This window comes from Phyllostomus discolor, chromosome 3 (genome assembly GCF_004126475.2).
Source record: "Phyllostomus discolor isolate MPI-MPIP mPhyDis1 chromosome 3, mPhyDis1.pri.v3, whole genome shotgun sequence".
NCBI lineage: Eukaryota > Metazoa > Chordata > Mammalia > Chiroptera > Phyllostomidae > Phyllostomus > Phyllostomus discolor.
Genome location: NC_040905.2, coordinates 61,042,154 through 61,067,546, shown reverse-complemented (window position 1 = coordinate 61,067,546; position 25,393 = coordinate 61,042,154). Strand labels below are relative to the sequence as shown.

The window sequence follows — 25,393 nt, the reverse complement described above, 5'->3', positions numbered from 1 at the left end:
AATAGCCATTGGTTTTTGCTTACTATTGTGTCTCTATAGCCTACCACATATAAATTGGCCAACAAATATTAGTTGAGTGAACTAATGAGTGAAAAGAGGAAAAAATGTGTTCAAAGTAGTATTGTATTAGGTATTACCATATTCAGTGGGACTTTTAGCTCTTTTCAAACATTTGCTCTGAGTGGTGAAGTTCAGTCTTGGAAAGCATGGTCTTATTGAGGAGGTAGCTTCTAGGATCCTGAAGAGGGAACATCTGGGGAGAAGGGTGGAAAAAGAGCTTTGGCCTCCCAGCTACTGCTGACAGCTGCTCCACAGGAGTGAAGAAAACAGCTTCAAGAGCTTGTACTCTGATGAGGTGCCAAGCTTGGACATGGAGCCAACAGGCAGGGGGAAAGCTATGAGAGTTTTTTGACACAAACCTCTTAAGTGGCTGTTCCTGAATGTGGATGGACAAGCAGCTGGATTTAAAAAAAAAAATTCAGAATGAAGGTCACATGCCTATGGAGCAGTTATTAAAAGAAGTGAAAATATCAGTGAACTAGGTACTTGATGCACCCAGATATCTTAAGGTTTATATCTATTTATATTTTTCTTTTTCTACTATGGTTTAAAGGTATTATGTAAATAAGAATATAGCAATGGAATCAGCAGGGAGATAATAGAAGACAACTAAAGGTTTTCGCCTTAGACAGACATGGTTTGTAGGCGTATGTAGTTTTATGATCTTGGAAATCGAGTTAGCCTAAGTGAGCTTTAGTTCTCCAGTACTATATGAAATTGTTTATATTTTGGTGAGGAAGTTGAGACATAAATTCAATACAATCTTGTTGATTCTTAAAAACAGCATGCAGTATAACTGGCTATTTCTTTCATCTTGAAACACCTGATTTCCTTCACTTCTGAGATACTTTCATGGTGCAGTCATGATTAATAACTAAACTAATGTGCCTATATGGCACTTAGCACATAGGTTCTTACTAAACAATCAATCAATACTGTTGTGTTAGTTGCAGATTTCAGAAAATTACAGATTTTATCAACTATCTAAAGATGTTTTAAAAGACCCACTACAAGTGTAATAAAGTGTAAACAATATTGAACTGGTTTCTTATTTGGTCTCTGCACTTACCAGAGTTATGATGCTAAGGGAGAACTTTCTTGATCTCCCTGTAACAGGGTATTAATTACCTGGTAGACAGGGACCAATACTAGTTAAAAGCTCTAGAAATGTAACTTTTGCTCCTCAAAAGAGGTGGTTGAGTCATTTAGTAGTGTCCAGGGTCTCAGGTGCTAGATTAATACTTCAGACAGAGTTTAAAACAGCTGAAATGTAATATTATTTTAAAAGTTAAAATTAGATTTTCTGAAATGGGTTATGCTAACTTGTATAACATTAAAGTAAGGAGCTAAGCTCTGACTTGTAGGTACTAATATCTTTGGATGGTTTGGGGAAAATTGGGTCATCATAAGTTAAATGTCTACCCTCTAAGTTGTACACCAAGTAATGTAGATAAAACCAACTCTGAAAAAATGAGACATATTAAGAGTGTCAACCTACCTTATTGAACAAAGTTATTTACAATCAAGTCAAATCCTCTGTATATACACTCAGGTGAACCCTGTCTAATTTCTGTTTATTGGGTCATCTTTAATTATAAAGCTCAGAGAGACTTGGTTAAACCCATCATAGAGATTAAACTATATATAAAAATTTCCAGTGCTATAACCACATATAATATATACAATCTTGGTTAAAATGATGCAGAAAATATATTTTGTGTTCCCCCCACCTCAGCTTTTTTCTCAGGGGCTAAAATTATTTTCTTAAAGAAAGAAGACAAAATAGCTTTAAAGATTTGTCTTTACTTATTTTCCTAGAAAGATTTTGAAGAATCAGCTTTGGAAAGCCAAGAATGATATAGTTTAGTAATAGAGGGGGCTTCACCTCCACCCTCATTTTCCCACTTTAGGGCTTTTACTCTTAGTTTCTCTTTAGTCATGCCCTTGTCTTTGTTCTCTGAATCATGTACCTTATGGGCTCTGGTATTAATTTGGCCCAGTAATCCTTGACAGGAACCATCTGGTCAAAATCAGTCCCTAGGTACCTTGAATAATGTGTCTCCAATTTAGGAATAAGCCTTGAGACCACAAACTTGATTTTGGGTCAAAAACACGGTGTCCTCAATCAGAAGATGAAATAAAGCCAAACATCTTCAATGCTGGAAAATACAACTTACCCATCAAGTAACAACCAGGTTGAATGAATAGAAGCCTGGAGTAGTAGAATTAGCATGGGTTCTAAAGTTGGAGAGACATGGGTTCAAAATTCAGCAGCCACATTTATTAGTTAAATGAACTTGGACGAGTTTCTCAATAATCTTGAAATATGCATTAAGTGAGATAAATACTACTAGTTTCCATTCATGTCTTATCTTGGATATCCCCAAGAAGCATACCCTGAGACAAGGATTCAAGGATTAGAAAACAAGTAATTTATCTTCTAAGATGAGAAAACACTGGAGTGAGCAAGTGAGACAAAGGAAGAGAGCAAAGAAAGATTAGTGTAATCAAGCCAACTACCAATGAGTAACCAGAACTTAAACCTTCTGGGGAAACTCTTGGTGTTATCCCACCAAAGTAGCAAGGATGCTGAGATATTAATACAGCAATTTTTATAAATATTGATTGAGAGCTGCACTGGGGTGTTAACTCTCTGGTACTTCCTGAAAGGAAGAGGAATAAGAGCTCTTACATTCAGAAGTCAGGCCAATGTCAACTAAGTAGTAGTAATGGCAAGAGAATGTGGGGAAATTGACAGCATCTGCTTTGACCTCCTCCTTACACCATGGAAATTCACCCATACCCCTGTTAAGTTCTCTCAGCCCTATCATTGATTCTTCTAGGTGATGGCTGGCCAAAATTTCTTTCTGTCTTTTTTTTTAAATGTACTATGTCAGAGTTAGTGGGGTAAGCTAGGATTTCCCCTGCTGCAATTATTTCAGACTTTACAAGTGATGTTCATTATTATATTCCTCTACCTCTTATTTCAACTTTCCCTCACCATCTGCTGATTTGGCTCCTGTTGTTGCCAAATGGAGTCATGGACACTTTTGTCCCCAGAGGATTGAACCCCTGGCTATCATTCACCTATCAGAGTGTGGTTACTTCAGTCACCTATTTATGGTGATTACCAGTTATGAAAGCAAAAGGGACAATCCCTTGAATTGCAGACATACTCCTTCCTATCCACCTTATGATAGCTGCTAATAATATATAATTAGGGTTAATGTAGCTTCTCATGATAATTAGGGTTAATCACCTTTGCTAGTATAGTAACTCCTCTTTGCCCAATAGACTGCTGTCATGGAAAGCCTAAAATGACCAGATGGCAACTATAAATTTAGTTTAGTTGAATCCTTAATTGTCCCCTGGTAGAGGACCACCACAGAAGCCAGGATCTCTACTCCCATAATACATATTGGAGCTTACAAAGATAGAAAACACAAATTCCCTGACTGAATTATCAGGAACACTGGTGAAAGTGACCCCTTCTTCTTTCACCTATCGCCTCCCAGATCCATGTAGTTTATCTGTTGGGGACATGGTATCATATAGTGGCTGATGGTTCAGAGAAAATATCAAATCTTGAAGGACAGTACCCTAATACCACAGGAAGCCATCCCCAAGCTGTGCATTTCAGAATCCATTCCAATGTTCTACTAGTCTGTCATATATATAGTCTTTCTGGAAAAAGTCAAGTCATTGTTACTATAGCGAGAACAGTTTGTGAGACATTGATGTAACCTGGCAGCCAAGGACAGTGGACTGGAATGTGCATGTGTGAATGATGATGACTTCACTGTATTAGTCAGTGAGGGTGGTAGTCACTGTTGAGTGAGCATGTGTACTGTGTGGCCCTCACATTCAAAATGACTGAGAGCAACAAATCAGCATAAAATGTTGTGTTAAGCTTGAACATTCCTCCACAGAAACTATTTGAATGATTCAGAAGGCTGCAACTGTGGGCAACTACTGACTGGCAGCTTCATGACAACAATTCTCCTGCTCATGCATCATGTCTCATGGAGACATTTTTGGTGAAATATCAAGTCACTCAGGTGACTCAGCCCCACTACAGCCAAGATTTGGCATTCTGTGACTTCTGGCACCTTTCAAAGGGAAGAGATTTCAAGCCATTGATGAGATTCAGAAAAATATGACGGGGCAGCTGATGGTGATTGGGAGAGCTGTGTGAGGTCCCAAGGTGCCTACTTTGAAGGGGACTGAAGTGTCATTGTCCTATGTACAATGGTTCTTATATCTTGTATCTTCCTCAATAAATGTCTCTATTTTCCATATTACATGGCTGGATACCTTCTGGACAGACCTTGTATAGTATAGACAAAAACAATGACATGAAGAAGAATAGGGTAATTCAAATAAAAAAAGCATCTCACCCATCAGTTAATCAAACTTTTCAAATTTTTTAAGTGCCTCACCTTGAAATATAATCTTGGTCACAATTCTAGTTTGTTCCATGTCATTAAAAAAGGCACATAAAACTGAGTTATGCTTTGTACATTAAAAGGGTATCACTCACACCCCTTTATTACCTTGGATTTCAATTCTGGATTTTTTTAAATAGAGGTAGCTTGTCTGTTGAACCTCATATTGTATCTTTCTAGCTGCCTTCTTATACCAGATCATATATGATTAACAGTAGATACGAATACAACCCAGTGGCCCTTATAGTTACACCATTGGGTACTAATTGTGGTCATCCAATAATAAAATATTAAAGGACATTATAAGGACCCAAATCCACAATCTTAGTCTTACTAGTACCTCTCTAACCTCTGAGCAAACCAACCCTAAGCACATTATCAACCTAGACTATGCTTAAAATAAACATTGAATGTTCTGTAAAGAAATGGAACAGCCTAGACCAGGGTGTCTGAGTTGGTTGGCCATCATCCTGCAAAGTGAAGGATGGTCGGTGTGGGTTTGGTCCCCATTGGGGCACATGCAAGAGGCAACTCATCGATGCTTCTTATTCACATTGATGTTTCTCTCCCTCTCCCCCTCCCTTCTTGTCTCTCTAAAAATAAATAAGTGTAAAATTTTTAAAGAAATGGAAACATATCATAAATGCTTTACTTCAGTAATCTTCCTTCATTGTGATATTTTTCTCTACAGCAAAAAAGTATATCTATTATCTGTATTTTAGTATCTAGCCTACAAAAACGAACTGTTCTCAAAAAAAAGGAAACAGTACAGTGTCAGAGAGAGCAGCACGGCACTGCACTCTCTAACTTGCCTTTAACTCAGCAGTGAACTTTGAGCAAGTGAGTCATCTGACACCTCACCTGTAGCAAATTAGCTGATTTTAATTTGTCACAGGATGATAAGCAAAATCGTGGTACAATTTTTCATTCATTAAATTAAAGCACAATAATCAACTTAAAATGAGCTGTATAAAAGGAACAGTTAGCTATCTGTGGAAACCCAAGAATTTTTAATAGACAATAATAGTATATAAGGCATTCAATGATTTTTAAAAAAAAGATGTGTCACCTTTAACTAATGGGCCATTAGCCATTTGGATTAAAAAACTCCCTTTCCATCTTAAACCAATAATCTAAAATATTTTTTCACAATGCTGAACAATGTGAAATTACACAATTACTCAGTGAATTACTCGATTAAACCTCATTACTTTATGGATAGAAATTATGTGATATGTGGTCTGAAAAACTTATAGTAGGCTATATAGACTGCATACCTTCCAAACACTAACTGTTGAACTTGACAGACTGACATATATTACTTGATGTACAGTCGGTCCTACTGAATTAGCCAAGGCCAAGTGACTGACTTCTGAATCACATGCTGAGAAGCAGCTGGTGATTTGCACTCTCTCACCCCATCCCCCATTCCATCCCAATCTGTGGAGCTATATTCCTTTCTGTCACTTCATTTCTGGGTCCCCTCACCTCTGCTGTCAGTTCCAGTGCTCACCATCCATTACTATTGCTGATCTTTGCCACTCTCCATCTAGACACATCCGAATGCTATACTGCTATTCAACACTTCTTTTCTGTTTCTTGATTAGTTTTATCTCTTCTGTTTCCTGCTCTTCTCAGGTACCAGCCAAAAGAGATCTACTTCACAGGGATAGTCAGCCAATCAATCCTTCCTCTAATTAAAAAGAAAAAAATATCAAAGCATATCATGATGATCTTTGGCTTTTCTGAACTGTTTCATCACAGTCTGATGCTCAAAATTTCATTCATTGTTGCAAAGGATGCTAGAGTTTCTTTTATTCCCGAGTTTGGAGTTATTGCAGATACTTGGTCTAGACACTGGAGTTTTTACAAGTATAGTATTTTAGGGTTAAAAAAGGAACAGAAGACAGCAGCTGCATTCTTTAAACCTCAAAAGATTTACCAAAAAGAAAATCTCCAAGAATTTATATTAAAATCAAATCTTAAAACAAATTGATAGTACTCCAATGAAGATATACATATGAGACCTGTCCATAAAGTAACCAGCCATGCAATATGAAAAATAGAGACATTTATTGAAGAAGATATAAGAAACATTGTACATAGGACAATGATGCTTCAATCCCCTTCAAAGTAGGCATCTTGGAACCTCACACAGTTCTCCCAGGGTCTCTTTCACTGTTTAAAACACTCTGCAAAATCTGTTTTTAGAATTATCATTAGCCTGCCCCATCATATTTTCCTGAATCTCATCAATGGTCTGAAATCTCTTCCCTCTCAAAGGTGATTTTAGTTCTGGGAAAAGCCAGAAATCACAGGGCACCAAATCTGGGCTATAGAGGGGCTGAGTCACCTGGGTGATTTGATATTTAGTGAAAAAAATGCGTGAGACATGATGAACGTGCGGGTGTGTTGTTGTGTTGAAGTTGTCAATCATCATTTGCCCATAGCTGCAGACATTTTCGTTGTATTGCATCTCTCAACCAACAAAAAACATTGAGGTAGTACTTATCATTAATTTTTTATCCTAGAGAGGCATACTCATGATGGACACCTTCCCAGTCAGAAAACACAGTCAACATGGTCTTGACATTGCTGTGACTTTGCCGTGACTTTACCATGCCTTCTTTGAGGGTAGAGAACCAGGCAACTTCCTTTGGGATGACTGGGCCTTCATTTTGGCAGATTTTTTGCTCTACTAGCTCAGTCATTTCAAATGTGAAAGCCACACAATACACCTGCTCACTCAATAATGTCTACTGCCCCCACTGACTAGTACAGTGAAGTCATCATTGTTCAAGAATGCACATTCCAGTCCACTCTCCTTAGCTGCCAGTTACATTGATGTCACACAGACCTCTCTCGTTGTATTAACAATGACTGGACCTTTTCTGGACAGATGTCATAGAATCTCAGTGAATCCCACAGTCATGTGCTCTGAGCAGTAGGGCTGCTCATTTTGCAGTGGGAACTCAGGCTAGTGGGCACTAATAGAACTAAGATTTCTTTTAGCTTTCTATTTCAGTATAAATACATGTTTTTAAATTGCAGAAATTATAACTGAAGTGCTTGATAAATAATAATAATAATAATAAAGTAAACATACCTGAATATAGATTTTGCATGATGCTTCCATAAAAGTAATTTGTTATTCTCATAAACCAATAAATCTCATTATTATCAATAAATATCATTACTGTATCATTCCTTACCACCTGGATTTGAAAAATTATTTAGGCCAATTCAGGCCCCAGAAATGTAGTACTTATTGGAGTATAAGCCTAATATAATCTAGTCATAAATTCGTCCTGTCTCCCAACACAAGATTTATACATTCCAATAGACTTATACATTTTTGTTCTCTTCTTTGTATTATAGTGGAATTCAACATGTACACATTTGATACATATATAAATATATATGAAATTTCTCTTTCTGTCATTTTTTGTGAGGCTAATCTCACTTTCACAGCTCCGCCAGCTCCAGGGATGAGGGAACATATGCTTCTCCATATGCGCAGCACAGACTCCTCAGCGCATGCATCTCTTGGAGCTTGGTGATTGAGGAATCTTTGTAATATTTTAGTTTTCCTTGTAGTGAGTCATTGTACTGTACATTTCAAAATCTGTGATAAGTTGAAAGATCCCAGAATTGATGTACATCTCAACAAACAGCTTCCTATCTGGCAAATGCAAGGTTTTATTTATAACCAGGTATTCAAATACAGCGGTATGAAATTACACTCCAATTATTTTGTTTTATCATGTCTAAATGGCTGAGCAGAAACACTAACCCCCTCCAATCTATTTTCCACACTGCAGTCAGATCAAGAAACTCACCTACCTTAAACTTTTAAAAGGGCCCAAGTCTCCACTAATGAGGCCCCCTATGATCTAGTGCCAACCTCCTTCTTCCAACTGTCTCAGAGAACCCCCTCCTTTTCTATACTCCATCAAACTGGATCTTACAATTCATTAAATGTGTCCTTAAATCAACACTTGACTCAAGTAAAATCTGCAGGAAATGTTCAAAAGCTAAGTCAATTTTAATACACCACTTGCTACCAACTAGCTGCTTTTCCTTGCTGAACCACAGGCAAGCCCCCAAGAGTCAGCACTTGGGGCTTAGGGGAGGAATAGGGACAGCCATTGTGTGGATCTGCCTGATGTTTCAGTCTGAAGGGCTCTCTTAGTGAACTGTTCCCTTGCTTGCATATTTAAAACTACTTCAAGAGGCAGACCAATTTGGGAATACTCACAGTAATTCACAACTCCTGAACTGGTGGACGTGGTTCCTCAGGGCAGGAGTTTCCCTCCAGCCATGCTTGTCAGAATCTCACGTGGGAAGCCTGAGTTGGCCCAAAGTTCAGATGCAGGCTGAAGGAGTCTGTGTATCATAAGGTTGTGAAATGATCCAAATGCCAAGCCAAGCCAAGGAGTGGGTGTTTTGAAACTTCTTCATTTTATATCTTTGGATCATTTCACTTTTGCTTAAAACAGCCTTTTGGCAAAGCATCCTCTCTTTTTTTTGTTGTTTTAAAGAGTTTGCCTACCCATTTATGAGCCTATGATCCAATCAGCTAACATTTACAGAGCCCTTAAATGTGCTTAGTTCACTGGTAGGACATTTGGAGGTATAAAACAAATTCTTGTGTCCTCACAAGGCTTGAATCTGATAGAGAGATAAACTTTTAATTGGTGAAATGTTGAAGTGCTAAAATGTGTATACTTGTCCTAAGTGCTTTAATTCAGACTCACACCACTGTGCAGAGAAATGTTTGATGGAGACTTAACAGAGATTTTCACTGCAAATTGAAAGATGGATAGGGTTAAGATAAGTAAAGGATTATTGCAGGGGTGGCAGCCAAGTTGGACTTGAATGAGCACAAAGGCACAGAGGCAGGAAGATGACGCTAGGTCCATCCTTACGACCTATGCGCCAGGAAGCACTGCCTACCACAGTGGTTCTCAAAACTGAGCATACATCAGAACCTCCTGCAGAGGGCTTGTTCACACACACATTTCTGGGGCCCGTCTCCAGAATTCTGATGTGATGGGGCCTGCGGATTTGCATTTTTACCATTTCACAGGTGATGCTGATGCCACTGGTCCAACACCCAGTCTTTGAAAACCACTGGTCTAGACAATGTTGATAACTGGATGGTCCACCACTCTGTAAATTTTGTCTGGAAATGATTCTGCAAATTGTTTCTCTCAGCAATGTGCTTTGGTCTGCTTTTTTTTCCACGCTGAAGTTTATAGTCCTCTCATTCACATGTTTACATTGCTCAGTCACACCTTTTCTTCCCCACACTGCCATCCCCACCATTCTTACGGCTGCAGCCTGATTGAATTTGATCGTTTTTTGCCTTTTTGTTGTGGTCATAAGCTGATTTTAGGTGTTGTGACCTTTAGCCAATCTAAATGTTAAGATTTTAGAAGAAAAACATGAATTATGTTATCAGTTTTCAGTTTCTACTTTAGCCTCTTATCTCCTGCTGATTCATTAGTAAATGGAAGTGGTGATAAGGGGCCCTGACTTTGATTTTCTGTTCAACACTGATGATAATTTCCCAAATAGAAGTTTATTTGCCTTGGAAGTATTTTCTTTGATGAAATGATTACCCAAGTTGGTAGCAGCATGACTGTTAGAGTGGTTCTGATGATTGCATGTTGATTTAAGGCTTTACATATTAAATAATTAGATTATGGTTGACCCTTGACAGAAGCTTTGAATTCCTTTGGTTTTATCAGCAATCATAGTACATGACAAATTACAAAGTAACTAAACCCTATTGGAACTTCTTGCCATGAATAATGAAAGGAGTTAATAGCATGCAGTGGACACTCATATGGTTGGTGAATGAACAAATAAATGCATAAATGATTTGTATTCATTCCATGAAACTAAAACAGACATAGTTCTGTGAAATATAGGCATGGTTATTTTGTATCAGTTTTAAATTTGGCAGGCTACCAAATGTTAATTTGCTTTTAGCTAGTTGAGATTAAATGTAATTTCTTCCCTGAGCAACCCTAAAGTAAGCAAGCATGAAAGCATTTTCTGGGTAATCTTGGAGGAATTGACATTTAAGGGAGTTAGCATTACATCTGTACTTTAAGGCTATTAATTTCATAGATAAATTAACTTCATTACTCCATCTTTATCTTGCATTTTGAAAGGACTTCATCAGCTGGACAACTGACGACTGAGGGGTACTTGAAACTGCTGTTAGCCCAGCCAGGTTGTAACTGGAACCTGCTTCTGGAAACCCTGCTGCATCAGAATGGTTTTTTACTGAGAATCTTGCTGAAGAGCTCAAGTGAGTGTTGTAATTATGAGAATGTCCTCAAAAAACCCTGTCATTGTTTGAGTTGAATGAAATTTTTTTTCTAACTTGAATGTTGGCAGAGGGCTATAAACCAATTGCACTGTATTAACAGTCAGTGGGGTTAGCAGCAGGCAAAATACAGAATTGCTCTATAAGCCTATTGGAGAGATTTTTATTTCAGGGACTCTGAATAAGGGAAAGCAATATTTTGATGTAATACTGTCTGTCATAATTATCAATATCTGGGATTTGTAATGCCTAAAAAAGTTATAGAAACATAGTTATATGTCGAAAACAGAGTTTCAATTAGACCTAAGAGAGAGCCAAACAGAGAGAGAAAGATTGCATTAGAACTGCACTAGAAATTCAGTGGATCTTTAAGAGCACTTATATAACTTATAAACAAGCAAGTTGTGGCTTACAGCCATATCCATGGGGGAATGGAGACATAATCATGAGAAAATTATGAATGGAAATTGAGGAGTAACAGAAGACTATGTTTCTCTTAATTAGATTTTTCTCTGTAAGTGTTATTCTAGAAAATGGTTAGTGGTGTTAAGTTGATCTAATACATCCCACTGCTCTCCTGCAACACTTGTGAAGAATTTTCTAACGACTTTCACATACCCCCACACATTTCTCCTTCTATTCCGTACCACCCAGGAAGCCAGGTTGATTTCATCAATCACCAGTTTCAGTTTCCATTTCCCAAGTCAAAATTGTTTTTTATCTAGCTCCCCATCACCTACAGGACCAAACCCCTGCCCTTAAGCCATTCAGATGTGGTCATGCCCTAGTTTTCTAACCTTGTTTCCTATTATTCCCTTGCGTGCGCGCACGCGTGCTCGCTCTCTCTCTCTCTCTCTCTCTCTCTCTCTCTCTCTCTCTCTCTCTCTCTCTCTTCAGCCATTCTCCCCAAAGCCCCGGGCACATGCTCCCTGGAGGACCTGGCTCACCCATTTTCCTATTTGAAAGACCCATCACTAACAACTCGGTTTCCACCAGCCTGCAGGGACCAGCTAATGTTCCAGATCTTTGAAGTCTCCAGTTCACATTGATCTCTTTCTTGAACTTCACAGTATCTATTATCTTGGTTGCTTATTTGCTCTTAGCACATTCCACCTTATATTGTTATTATATCTGCATATGAATGAGGCAAATGTCACCAGGCCTTACCCAGCTTGTTGGTATTGAAATGAGATTTATAGCATTCTCCTGTCCAAACCACTGGTCATTTCAGGAAATGTTTGGTTTCTCATGTCTGTTCAGGACCAGTTCCCCATGTTTTCCTCTCCCATCCACCTTGATGTTTGCTTCCCAAGAGCCACTTAGGGAAGCCGCCTCGCTCCTGAGCCCCTGTGAGAATATTGCTTCTCCTCTGGAGAAGCAACTATGGTGCTCTCAAATCCAGAAAATTCATAGTGTCAAAGTTACCACTACTCCTCAAGTTTTACTGTGTTTCCTGCAGAAGTATGGAAATTACCGCTCTCCTAAATCCTGAACCTGACCTTATTCCTCTGGACCCCAAGCAGCACTGTTGGGCCTGACATTTGACAAAGGTCACTGGAGAGCAATTTCTTTAGCTTCAGGCTGTGACTCCACCTCCTAAAGGGAAAACAGGTGCTGGGAAACTGCTTCCTCAAGTAGCCAGCATTTATTTTTTGGCTTGTTTAGGTGTTAGGCTCTGTACTAAGTACTTTACATTCGTCATCTTCTTTGATTCTTATCGTAACCGTATAAACTATGTACTGTTGTTTAAAACAACAACAGGAGAGATTAAGATAATATTACTTGCTTAGAGACACGGGTAGGTGGTACACAAAAGGATGGATAGACCTGGATTTTGAACTGAAAGAGAGGGTTTTGTCCCCTGCCCTTTCTGGACAAATTCTTATACATATTAAATCCTGGAGTGAGTTTTAGGAGTATTTGGAAGAATTGTAATCTGTCCACTCTCATGTTGAATCAACCAGGACTCCCTGATGCCTGTGTATTATTAACTGGTCTTTCCAGCTAGGTAGTTAGGGCTGATCATAGATTTTTAATATTCTTCTTCAAACTATCACAGTGCTTTTCATAGGAAATGTCCAGTAATTGGCCAGTCAGTGATTAGTTAGGATATAAATGTGAAACAGGGTGGCTATGTGACATGGATAGTATCTGACACGGCTGGAGCATTTCTCTAATATCAGTATAATCAATGAAACTCATGGGCATAGTCCCAGAAGAAAAATTACCTCCTATGATACAATTATATAGAACAGCCTGGAAAAATCAAGTGAGATCAAACATTTTTACTATACTGATATAGCCATTATTACAGGAAGAAGGATTGTGGTTATGAATATTTAGCCATGTTTTCTTACAAATAAATCTCACATTTGCTTATTAAAAGTATTAGACCCACCTTCTGGTGTGTATGAGAGACTTCAGCTATCAAATGCACAGAGTTATATCGCCTTCCACTTGGTGGTCAGGGACACATAGGTGTATTTACCCGATCTGTTTAAATGCCCATCGTTTTCACAAGGTCTAGTAGGTGTTTGATCAGGGTTACATAACCATTCTGGCATTGTCTTATGTTGAGTTTATTAGCCAGTCAAAAAACTGTAAGGATGAAGTGACAGAATTCACTAATCAATTGATTGACTGAATTATTGAGCTCTAGTAAGTCTTGTCACTTTGAGTTAGAAACAATATACTGATGGAATCTTATTAACTAAACTAAGATAGAAATTCTTATGTAATAAAAATAATTTTGTAATATTTTGCAAAGACTTTCATTTCATTTATTTAAAAGTCTTAGTATTTCAGAACATCATTTGGTAATTTAGGAGTTTAATGATATTTTTAGGAAAGCAAATTTTAGAGTAATATATGCTGAATTAGGTATCTCAAGCAACCTAATTATCCACTTCTTTTATGGGAGACTTTTTGTTTATAAATAGTGTCTTTACAGTCTAATTGATAAAATTTAATTTTGTGTTAAATTGGCTCATGAATAAGAATAAAGAGATTTCAAGTAGATATTTTATTATACATATTTTAAAACAAGGTTCTTTTCATTCAATAAGCAGTTATTAAATTCTGTTAGGTACAGAAATTTTTTTGATAGACTACCATACAATATAAAGATTAAAGCATATGGGGTTTAATCTTATAGTCAGAGTGATGACTGAAGCTTTTGGTTTGGCTCTATGAAAGTGATTTATCAGAATTTCTATTTAGTCTAAAAGAATCAGCAGAACATATATAGAAAAACTATCTTGTAATATGACACACAGCTTCACTGAGGGTCAGAAAATAGCCAAATTAAATAAATGAATTATAAAATTTTAGTGTATAATATGTGCTCCTCTGGCTGCAGCTTCTAGGAAGTAAAATCATGTTTTTGCCGTGGATGATAATTCCACATGTGAAAGTGAGGGAACGCTGCTGCTAAAACTTGGTAAAAATAAACTGAGTTCCTGTGGTAGGCCGTTTATAACATCCTTCGGGTATAGATCAGTTAGTACGAGACAATTCATTTGGTAGTGTTTGTTGATGTTATTTTTAAATTAGGCCATCTTAAATTTGAAGAAAAATAATTCTCAACTACAAATGTTTATAGAAGAATTTAAAATTGTAAGACACTATTTTGGATTACTGACTTAAAAAAACCAAAGCAATTGTTTTGGTAGTTATCTCAGTGAGGCCACATGGTCTAAGCAGTTTCTCACATGTGGCATCAAAGGAACAAATATTTGGCAATTTCTCAATTGTTAGCAGGTGGCCTTTTCCTGCTGGTGACATTTGAATGAAGTGTGACTAACATTCTTTTCTTTGCCCATTGCCCCAAGAATGATTTCCAGTGAAACTTCTTGGCTTCTTGTAATTTGCTGTTGTAATATAATAACAACAAAGTAGCAAATACATAATGTTTAACATGTTCCAGACATTGTTTCTAAGTGCTTTGAATGTATTCACGCACTGAATCCTCATAACAACTCTGTGGAGTAGGTACAATGATTCCATTTCACAGGTTAGGAGACTGAGACACATAGAATTTAAATCCCTTATCTAAGTGGCAAAGCAGGATGTGAACCAGACCTCCGACTTCCAGAGACTCCTTTCACCCTCCACACCACACCATACCGCATCCAAGCAGAACCACTGAACGTTTACTAAATTGTAAGTTGCACAATTCATGGGATCTGTCAGGAACCTTACAATGGATAATTTTGATAGTACATTTTGTATTTTCAACCTTATAACAAGTGTCTAAAGATGACCAAGTAACCACTTAGCAGAAAATTCTAGCTAAAGGGCTGCTATCCCTACCAAGCAATGCTTCACTTAAAATGAATGAATCAATTCAAATTCTCTTCTTTTATAGTTAATATATTTCCTGATCTTTTAGGTCATGAGAAGCATATTAATGGTAGAAGCTTGGCATTCTTGACTTTCAAGTACAAACACCACCTGGGGAGTCAGTTAACATGGAAGATTCAGATTCAATAGGTGGGGCCTGAAAACCTGCATTTCTAGCAAGTTCCCGGGTTTGCTGCTCCCGCTGCCACTGCTCACTGCCCCACCTTTTGAGTAGCAAGGCCATTGATGGAAGTATCTGTTGCTATAAAAGGCAAAAGAATTGAGTATGTGACTTGCTTACTTAAGAACATTTCTAAACCATTTTATCAGGAAATTCACAGCAGCATGAATAAGTAAGAATGCATGATCTTATTCAACTACAGAGCTGAGTATGTTGCCCCCCTGACAAAAGCCTTTTGAGGCTGCCCTCTACTCATCCAGTTAGGACCCTAATCCCTGAGGAACGAGCAGTGTGCCCTTCTCCGGCTGTGGCTGACTTGTCCAGCATATTGTGTCCTGCTGTCCTCCAGCTTATCATGCTCCAACTCATGCATATTGTGGTCTCGTTTGTGCAGCCCAGATTTGTACATTTGTAACAGCAACGTCTCTGCCGAAATGTCTTGAGGAAAAAGGCAGCTGTTCCAACACCAATGACCTTTCAATTGTCCCATATATGTACCAAGTTCTTTCCATGGACAGAGCCGTTGAAATGTTAATTAGGGGGCCTAGAATCTTCCTCCCCTCCATTTCCTGGCAACTGCTAGTCATCTTTTAGCTTAAACACTACTTGCTCAAAAGTTATCTTTGATTGTTCCATAAGGTCCCATCATAATTCCTTCTGTTATACTTGTCACAATTTTAAGTGAAAGATTAATTCACACGATTGTGTATTTAATGTCTGTCTCAGCCTCTGCGAGCTCCAGGAGGCAGGGACAGCTCACCATGTATCCCCTGTGGTTGGCCTTGTTCTTGATGTTTCAGACTGGTGTCAAACACACAGGACGTGCTTAAAAAGTATCAGTTGAATGAATTAATGGAGGCTTCTTAAATTTCTATGACAGCAGTTCTGTTTCACTTATTAGCTTTAGGAGTTCTCTGACCTTCAGTCGCCTCATTTCTAAATGGGCTACTAATATTGACTTTATACATTCATTTTGAGGTTTTAAAAGTAAACACAAAGTGCGATTGGCACCTAGGAGGCACTTAATTTATATTAGATTCTTTCCTTCTTTTATAGTGGAAGCCAGGAAGATATTCCTGATGTATTTCTCTTCTGCCATCACTCTTCCTTGGCTCTCCATGCAGTGGTCTCTCCGTCGCTTCCCACAACTCTCCCCTCTGTCTAAGCATAAATTTTAGAGTCTCCAAGGAGGTGGACTTCCCCTTTTACACCCGTTTGCCTGACATGGGAGTCCTCATAAGGAAATGAAGACCCAAAGAAACCTGAGTTATACCTGAGTATTTTTTTTGCTAGGTTTAATGAGGAATGGACAATTGTGGAGAAATATGGTAGGTCAAGGAGAATGAGGTAAGGGTAGTAGATTGGGGAAAACATAGCAAAATTTGCTTTTTAGGATTCTTCTCAGTGTCCCTTTGACTTTAGAGGTGAGAGTGCTCCTTTTCTGCTGGTATAGGGAGAGTGCTCTCACTTAAGCGCCTTATGACCTATTTCAGGAAAGAAGGGAATTGAAGAAAGTCAGAGTAATTTTCCTACTTTTGCTATTTTTCAAACTCCTTTAGCTGAAAATATTAAATATGACAAGGTGCCATATTTGGAATAGCATGTCCTCAACCCATCAACTGTATTGTAGCAGAACTTTATTTATGATCACTGAAATTTGAATTCCCATGCGTTTTGCATGTCTCAGAATGTATTCTCTTTCTATTTTTTTCCAACCATTTAAAAACCATCCTCAGCTTGTGGACCATAAAACAAAAAACAAACAAACAAACAAACAAACAAAAACAGGTGGCAGGCTGATTTGTCTCCTGGGCTGTAGTTGCCAGCCCTCGTTCTGGCATGTTGTGCATCACCCGAGCTCCTGGGCAGCTCTGTCACCTCTCTGCAGTGTGCTCACTTGGAGAAGAGGCCTGCGTAGAACCCTAGCATGGCACGTTTAACTTCTCTCCCAAGGCCTGAGTAGACATTCTGCTAGACAGGCAGGCTTGGTATCTTCCTACAGGAGGAATTTCCCTCTGAAATAGCTTTAACTCAGTTCTCAAAACTTACCTCTTTCTCTTTAGAACTGCCAGCTGCAGAATTTGGACCAATTAGTCCATCTATGTGTAGTGGTCATCAGACATTGTCTGGAGTACAATTGTCTTTCTTGGCAAAAAGTGTTCAGAGAGATATGGCCCCCTTAAGAGTCAATACAGAGAAAAACGCTTACTATGTTAAGTAGAAGCCAGGTTATACCTTGCCTAAATAAGTTAGGTATATCTAAATTTGGAGAAGAAAAGACTAGAGGAAACAAGATAGCTATCTTTAAATATTTTGTCTTCATGTAAAAGAAATAATAGGCTGTCCAATTCAACAAGTGCGGATGCTGGGGAATAATTTAGAAGGCCTTGCATTTTGACTGTCAATCAGAAAACCTGAATTCTCATTCCTAATGATAACTAAGGAAGTCATTTACAACTCTGAGCTTCTTTTCTTTATCCATGGAAGAGGTTGACCTAGATTTTGGTAGTCCTTTCCAATAAAAGTGATTATACACACACACAGGGTCCAGCAGAGATAACACCTGCTTCAGTGTGGTTGGTAGGGTAATAACACGGGTGTAAGAATTTATGGTTCTAATTTGAACATTTCACCTAAAATGTCATATGGTGTGCCTGAGTGTGATGTTGTTATGTTATAGAATTACATGCTTATGATTTTGTAATAAAAGGTTTTATAATAAAAAGGGCTGTTATTTGTCCTGGGCCGTGTGTGTGTGTGTGTGTGTGTGTGTGTGTGGCTATATATAGTTTGTTTTTGTTTTTACTACAAAACAATTTGGTAACTTGAGCTGTCTAGCAGAGGGACTGGCTACCTTGAATGACAGTGTATACTCACCACTGAAAAATTTCAAAAAGAAGCTAGGCCACCACTTCACAGATGCTGGAGGACTTTTTATTTATTCACTCAACAAACATATATTCATTTATTGACCAAATACTTACTGACTTCCCTATCAGGTACCTGCCAATCATAAAATCTCATTATTTTTCTTAACCAGACAGTTAGAACTTGGAAGAAATGTAGGGGCTTAGGAGGTGAAGTTTTTAAAAACATGCTTTGGCTGTGCTTCATTATTCTTGCCAGTGCCTACTACTCATGCAAAATCCCTCTTTGCCCCACAAATAATTCATTTGAACTAAAATTAAATCCAACTTTGGTGACCTGATTAGCAATCACTTCTTTTCCAGTTGACAATCTTAAGCAGAACAAACCTTGCTTCCTTATCCTTAGAACTGCTCACCTAAGGGGCTTGCAGTTCATTTGAGTCCATTTGCAAACATTAGAGCTGCAATTCCTATATTTAATTTTATAGTAGCCTTGCTAGATGCAATACTAGAAAAGGGTTTCATGGTCAAAAGTATTGTAGAAACACTACATGTTGTATACTAAATTCCTTTCTTGGAGAGTCACAGGGCTCATGAATAATTAAAGCCTCTGATTAATCCTACAGAAAACAAAAGCATTTAACATTGTTGAAGCCAGCAGTTTCAGAATGTATATACTACTCATTAATATCCCTGAAATGTACTTTGAAAATCTTACCTCATAAAAAGTGTGTGGGGAAACCCTAGTAGATATAGGCAGATATAGCCAAAACTGTTTCAAAGAGGTCTGCCTATGTACATTTATAAATATGTAAATAATATAAAACAATTTTAAACATACATAATTCTGTGTGTGCATGTGCAGATGATCAGTTTTAAAGGAATTGGAATCAATTGCCCAGTTATAAGCTTTTATTGGAGTAGCTATTTTCTTGATGGTTGAGAGTGCTTTTCTACCTTATTGTGTCAGCCTCTTTATGACTCAGTTTCTTGATTTGTTAAAAAAATGGAGACCAAATTCACCTCATAGAGTTTTGTGATGATCAGGATAAATGGGCAAATGTATGTGAAACACTTCATTTGGTGCTTGCACCACTGTGGACACTCAGGAAAGACCTGTCTCCCATGTCTCTGTACTCACAGCCCTGAATCAAGATGTGGGTATTCAGAAGAGAGATCTGAGGTTCAGTGCTTATTTGGTTACTTAAGAAAAAAGCATAGAATAAGTCATTAGTGCTTTCCCCCAATTTGTATATAAGCATTTTAGAACATAAAGGAAGAAAATAATTCCCAGCATAAAACTTGGAAAAGAGGAGCTCTAAAAAATTATTTTTTGTCTTCATATGTTTAGGACCCATTACATGAGGTTTTTCTCTTTTTTTTTTGGAATTTCAAAATTAACCAAAATAAGAATAGTTTAAGGGGAAAAGTTAATAATTAAATAATATTTAATTGAAAACATAAATAAATGGCAGGTCTTTGTATCTATTGTTAGCCTTTCATAAACAAACTGCAAGATTTTCAAAACCAATTTTTAAGACAGGTTTCCATTTTATTTGTATTAATTTCCATAGTGAACTAGGCTGTGACTTTCAAACTCAGTGCTTCCCTAAGGCAATTTTCATGTGCTGCTCCACCCCCTTTTTCTTGGGTATTAATTTATTGGTCTAGTGTTTTATCTTTGGAGCACTTGTGTTACATGCATTCATACACTTTCTCTCTCATACCTCTGTCTAAAGTGAGGCTCTCTTTCTCCCCTTGGTTAGGGATGCTCTTTAGTGCCTGGTTAATTTGGGATCCCTAAACTCATGGCACACTCTTCCAAATATTGCTGCCAAATCCATTTCAGTGACTCAGCAGGAGCTTGTCATTAGCAACATTCTTGCAGAAAGTAAAAATTAAGCAGTCTTGGAAAGCAGAGTGCTAGTGTACCATGCATGTGTAAATCTTCGGGAGCAATAAACAGTTTCCTGGTGGGTTGGGTGTGAAGGTCCTCAGTTGACACCACCCTTCCTTTGAAGCACTAACAAGTTCATTCCACAAAAGGAGTTAAAAATAATGACTGCAGTGAAAAGGGCCCTTTGTGTTATTGAAAATACAATCTGTTTCCAAATCTTATATTTGTTTACATAATGTATAAACCACTTGATAGATAAAGGAGAAGGCAGATGGAATTCAAAATAGCAGCTTTATTTTTGGTAAAACCTAGGTCAGAGAATACAGCTTTAAATATGTGGCTTGTCAACACTGCCCTCCAGAATAATCCCATCTCTCCATCCCTCCAACTGCCCTAACTTCCCCCCGCCCCCTGCCTACCCACTAAACACCCAGCAGAGCTGAAAACTACAGGACTCTCTTACAGTGGCAGAGTCTGCCCTGGTAGCCTTCACAAAGGGGGAGAGCTGGCCAGAATTCAGCTCCTTGCAGTTAGGTGGGCCCCAAATGCAGAGCCACCCATGTCTAGCCTCCCCTAGAACCCTCACACAAGCTCACCACTGAGATGGGTCCTTCCTTCCTCTTCAGAATGAGGACTAAGGGAGACAGGAATGTGTTTCATACTAAAGGGAGGACAATAAGAGAGTCCAGGCCTGGGTTAGATGTTGATCCGATGGGAAAATACCTCTTGAGTAAATGAATTGATTGAGGGAGTTGAGGCTAAGTGGATGAGGACTGTTCGAACAATGGATACCTCAGGAAGATCTAGAACTCACTGAATTTTATTCCTTTCACTACTGACAATCCATAAAGACACCGGGGGATTTTTTTTACTTAAACAAATTTCTTGTCTAGAAGCCGAGGAAACGAAAAAGGAGAGGGCTAGAGCTTCATGTGGAGGAGAAGGGAAAGGACTGACTAAACAAGCAAGTTAAGGGCAGTCCCACATGCACATATGGTGTATAAAATTCAGGAGGGTTACCTTGGGAGCGAGCTATCCCAGGTCTAGGCCAGACCACACAGCCCAGGTTCTAGTGCCAGGAAGATAAATCCCCATAACTTCTGACTGTAAAAACCAGAGGGGTTGGAGCAGAGGGAGAAACTGCCGGATTTTCAGGAGACTCCACTTAAAGGTTCCATGAAGACTTAAAACATATGCAGACCCCCCCCCCCCCCACTCTGGGATTCAGCACCAGGAAACAGCTGGAAGGGTGCCAGTTGCACAGGGTGAGTGCCAGGCAAACCTCCAGAAGCCAGGCAGCAGCATTGTCTCCTTTCCAAGCTCCCCTCCAACACAGAGGCACAAAGTGGTGAAGCAAGATGCCCTGCCTTGGTGATTAACTAAGGCTCTGCCCCACATAATTTACAGGTGCCTTTTCTATAATAGGCCACACTACTAAGGTGCAGAGTCAAAACAGCTCTACTTAATACACAGAAACAACCACAGGGAGGCTGTCAAATTGAGGAGACAAAGAAATATGGCCAGAATGAAATAACAGAACAAAATCCCAGAAAAACAACTAAATGAAATGGAGATAGCCAAACTATCTCCAAATGGAGATAGCCAGAGTTCAAAACACTGGTGATCAGGATGCTCAAAGAACTCATTAAATATGGCAACAACATAAAAAAAGACCCAGGCAGAAATGAAGGTTACACTAAGTAAAATAAAGAAAAATCTATAGGGAACCAACAGTGGAGGGGCTAAAGCCAGGATTCAAATCAACGATTTGGAACAAAAGGAAGATATAGCCATTCAACCAGAACAGAATGAAGAAACAAGAATTCAAAAAAAATGAGGCTAATATAAGAGCCTCTGGGACAGCTCCAAAAATACCAACATCCAAATCATAGGGATACCAGAAGGAAAAGAGGGAGAATAAGAAATTGAAAACTTATTTGAAAAAATAATGAAAGAAAACTTCCCTAATTTGGTAAAAGAAATACACATACAAGTCTAGGAAGAACAGAGAGTCCCAAACAAGTTGGACCCAAAGAGGACCACACCAAGATACAGCATAATTAAAATGTCAAAGGTTAAAGATAAAGAGAGAATCTTAAAAGCAGTAAGAGAAAAGCAGAGTCACCTACAAAGGAGTTCCCATAAGACTGTCAGCCGAGTTCTCAAAAGAAACTTCACAGGCAAGAAGGGACTGCAAGAAGTATTCAAAGTGATGAAAAGCAAGGGCATACAGCCAAGATTATTCTATCCAACAAAGCTATCACTTAAAATGGAAGGGCAGATCAAGCCATTATTACATGACATGTTAAAGGGACTTATTTAAGAAAAAGAAGATCAAAACTATGAACAATTAAAATGGCAACAAATTCACAAATATCAACAACTGAATCTAAAGAAATGAACTAATCAAACAACCAGAACAGGAACAGAATCATAGATATGGAGATCATTTGGAGGGCTACCAGCTGGGAGGGGGTAGAGGAATAGTGGAGGAAAATGTGCGGGAATTAAGAAGCACAATTCGTAGGTACACATTGACAGGGGAATGTTAAGAACAGTATAGAGAATGGAGAAGGCATAGAACTTATATGCATGACCCATGGACATGAACTAAGGAGGGGATTGCTGGAGGGAATGGGGGTACCAGACAGAGGGGACAAAGAGGGAAAAATTGGGACAACTGTACTAGCATAATCAATAAAATATATTTTTTTAAAAAAGAAACAACCAATCAATGCAAAAGTAAGTGGAACAACAAGTTTATGTTTCTCTCTCTCTCCCTTCTCTAAAATCAATAATTTCTTAAAAGAAAAAAAAACAAGCAAGTTAAAATTATAAAGCTCTAGCTGAGTCTTCTTGAAAGGAATAGGGGACATCATGATGAAAGTGTATGTAAAAGCCTATCCCAATAGTGGAAGGAATTCAGAAGTTAAGGAGAGAAAATGTTCATGGGTGAAAACCTGACAAAGGTGTTGATTTTAACCAAGTTTTCTAGAAGGGCAGCTACTTCAGCCTATTTGGGTTTTTCAAATACCAAAAATCCTAGCAAAGTAAACAGGAACAGACTACTTTAGTTTATGACAAAGGAAAATGAGCAAAAATAAAAAATAATATCTCATTGAAGTGTCTTGACACATTTACACAATAACAATGCTGCTACTACTACTTATTACTATTTGTTGTTATTTTTATTATAACTGTTTCTCATATCCATCCCCCTTTCTTCATCTGCACTGTCGTTGCATAATTCCTGGGACCTTCGATTGTTCATACTCTGTTGATTGCCTGGCTTCATCTCCCATCCCCCTCACACCAGCCACACTTCAGTCATGCCAGCCTACCAGCAGCTACCTGTCTTCTCCCCATTAGACCAATTCTTCTGTCACCTGGAAAGCAGCTCCCCCACCTCAACCTTGTCATGCCAATACACTTCAACTCTTCCTAAAAGACTTGGCTGAGACATGATCTTCTCTGCATGCGCCCTCCCCCCATTTAAATCATCATCTTTCTTTCATGTTTCCATAGTGCCTAATGTTTAAGGCACTTAGACTTAAGGTGACCAAATAATTTGTCAGCCAAGCTGGGGCACTTTTAAGAATGAAAGAGGATGCTACTAATATTGATAACTGCACCAGAGCAACAGGCATAAGCCAGGAATGCCCCAGACAAACCAGAGTGTGTGGTAACCTTACTTATCCTTACATTGCTGTAATGATTGTTACATTTCTATCATCTCCTGCCCTCACAAACAAGCACATGTACACAGGCAGTGAGTCCTGGGAAGGTATGGGCCTCAGCATCTAGTGTAATGACTGCTGCCACATTCATCAATTAATTAATTGAATCATGGGAATACTGTTGGAGGGGAATGTTCTAGACTAGTAAAATGGCATAAACAAAAGGAAATGGGAAGGGATATTTGCAAGGAAAGCAAGGAAACTAGTCTGGGTGAAATGGATGTCTGGGTGAAATGGATGTCTAGAGACTGAAATATAATTTGGCAAAAGATTATGGAAATTGATTGTTAGGCAAGGAATTTCCAACAAAGTGGAGGGACGGGATATAGGGGAATGCCATGAATGATAACTGATAATTGTATGTAAGATGAATTGCGGGGAGGGAAAGGCAGGGAGAACTGCAGAGCCTAGATAAGAAAAATGAAATTATGAATGCCCAGACTATTACTCTTTGTCATTTAACCTTTTATACCTTATGAAAATGTCATGACTCTTGAGATAGCAAGTGACAGAAATTAACCTGGTTTAACCGAACAGGAAAATTTATCAGCTCAGTTAATATAAATATACAGACATTGCTAAATTCAGATTCTCAAACAGTGATATCTCATCAGTAGTGTTCTCTCCATCTCTTGTAGCTTCTTACTGTACAGGATTTGTTCTCAGTCAAGTTCTTCCCAGAATGGTCATCAGTGACTTCCAGCTTAGCAAGCCCAGTTCAATGAGACCACTTTACCAATAGTTTGGCAAAAACCCTGAGGGATATTCTCATTGGTCACCCACATATCCCTGAACTATTAATAGGGGTTATTGGGGGTGTCATGCACTGACTGGCCAATACTTGGTCATGTGCCCACCCCAGATGATGGAATCAGCTTCATCCAGCCAAATGAACAGAGTGTGTGTGGAGTGGGTGGGGGTGCAGAGGAGGGCTGAGAATGGAGGCAAGGAGAGCTTGCTTAAACTAACTTGTTTAAAAAGAGAGAGAGAATGGTTATTGGAAAACAAAAACAATAAATTTCCTCTACATAAAGTCTATGGTGCTATTTCTTAGTTTGCAGTTAGCATTGAGTTCTAGAGCATGAAAATCAAATCAGAGAAATAAAGTTATCAAGAAGAAACATAAAGTGATGAGCTTCTAAATGAGGAAGAAAAATCTGAACTCATTCCAAAATAATCTACATTATATTTATTTATGATATTTAAAATATGAGATAAGATATGAGAGTTATTATTTTCAATTCAATGAACATTTTTACATATTATGATACTGGACATATGCTAATTAACCAAACAAATTAGAAATTATTCCATTTTTTTCCATCAAACTTATAGATACAACAGTATAGGAACTTCTGATCACTAATCTTTGAAGAAATCCTAATGGAGCCAGAGGAAAGCTGAAAAGAGAAATTAAAATGGCTACATCTTTGTGGGAATTCCTACAATAGGTTTATGGAGAAACCAATTGATAAATCTCTTAATTCTGAAATGACAGGACCTATGGGTTTGAAAACACATGTAA

General features: G+C 38.3%; 1 protein-coding gene across 3 annotated transcripts in view; it reads left to right on the top strand.

Moving 5' to 3' along the window:
* The window catches only part of KIAA0825 (KIAA0825 ortholog), a 397,293-nt gene that overhangs the window by 157,235 nt on the left and 214,665 nt on the right, over positions 1-25,393 (top strand). For all 3 annotated transcript variants that reach the window (XM_036020541.1, XM_036020539.1, XM_036020540.1), the window contains one exon: positions 10,688-10,827. In XM_036020541.1, coding sequence (XP_035876434.1) covers positions 10,688-10,827 — 140 coding nt within the window. The remainder of the gene's footprint in view (positions 1-10,687; positions 10,828-25,393) is intronic.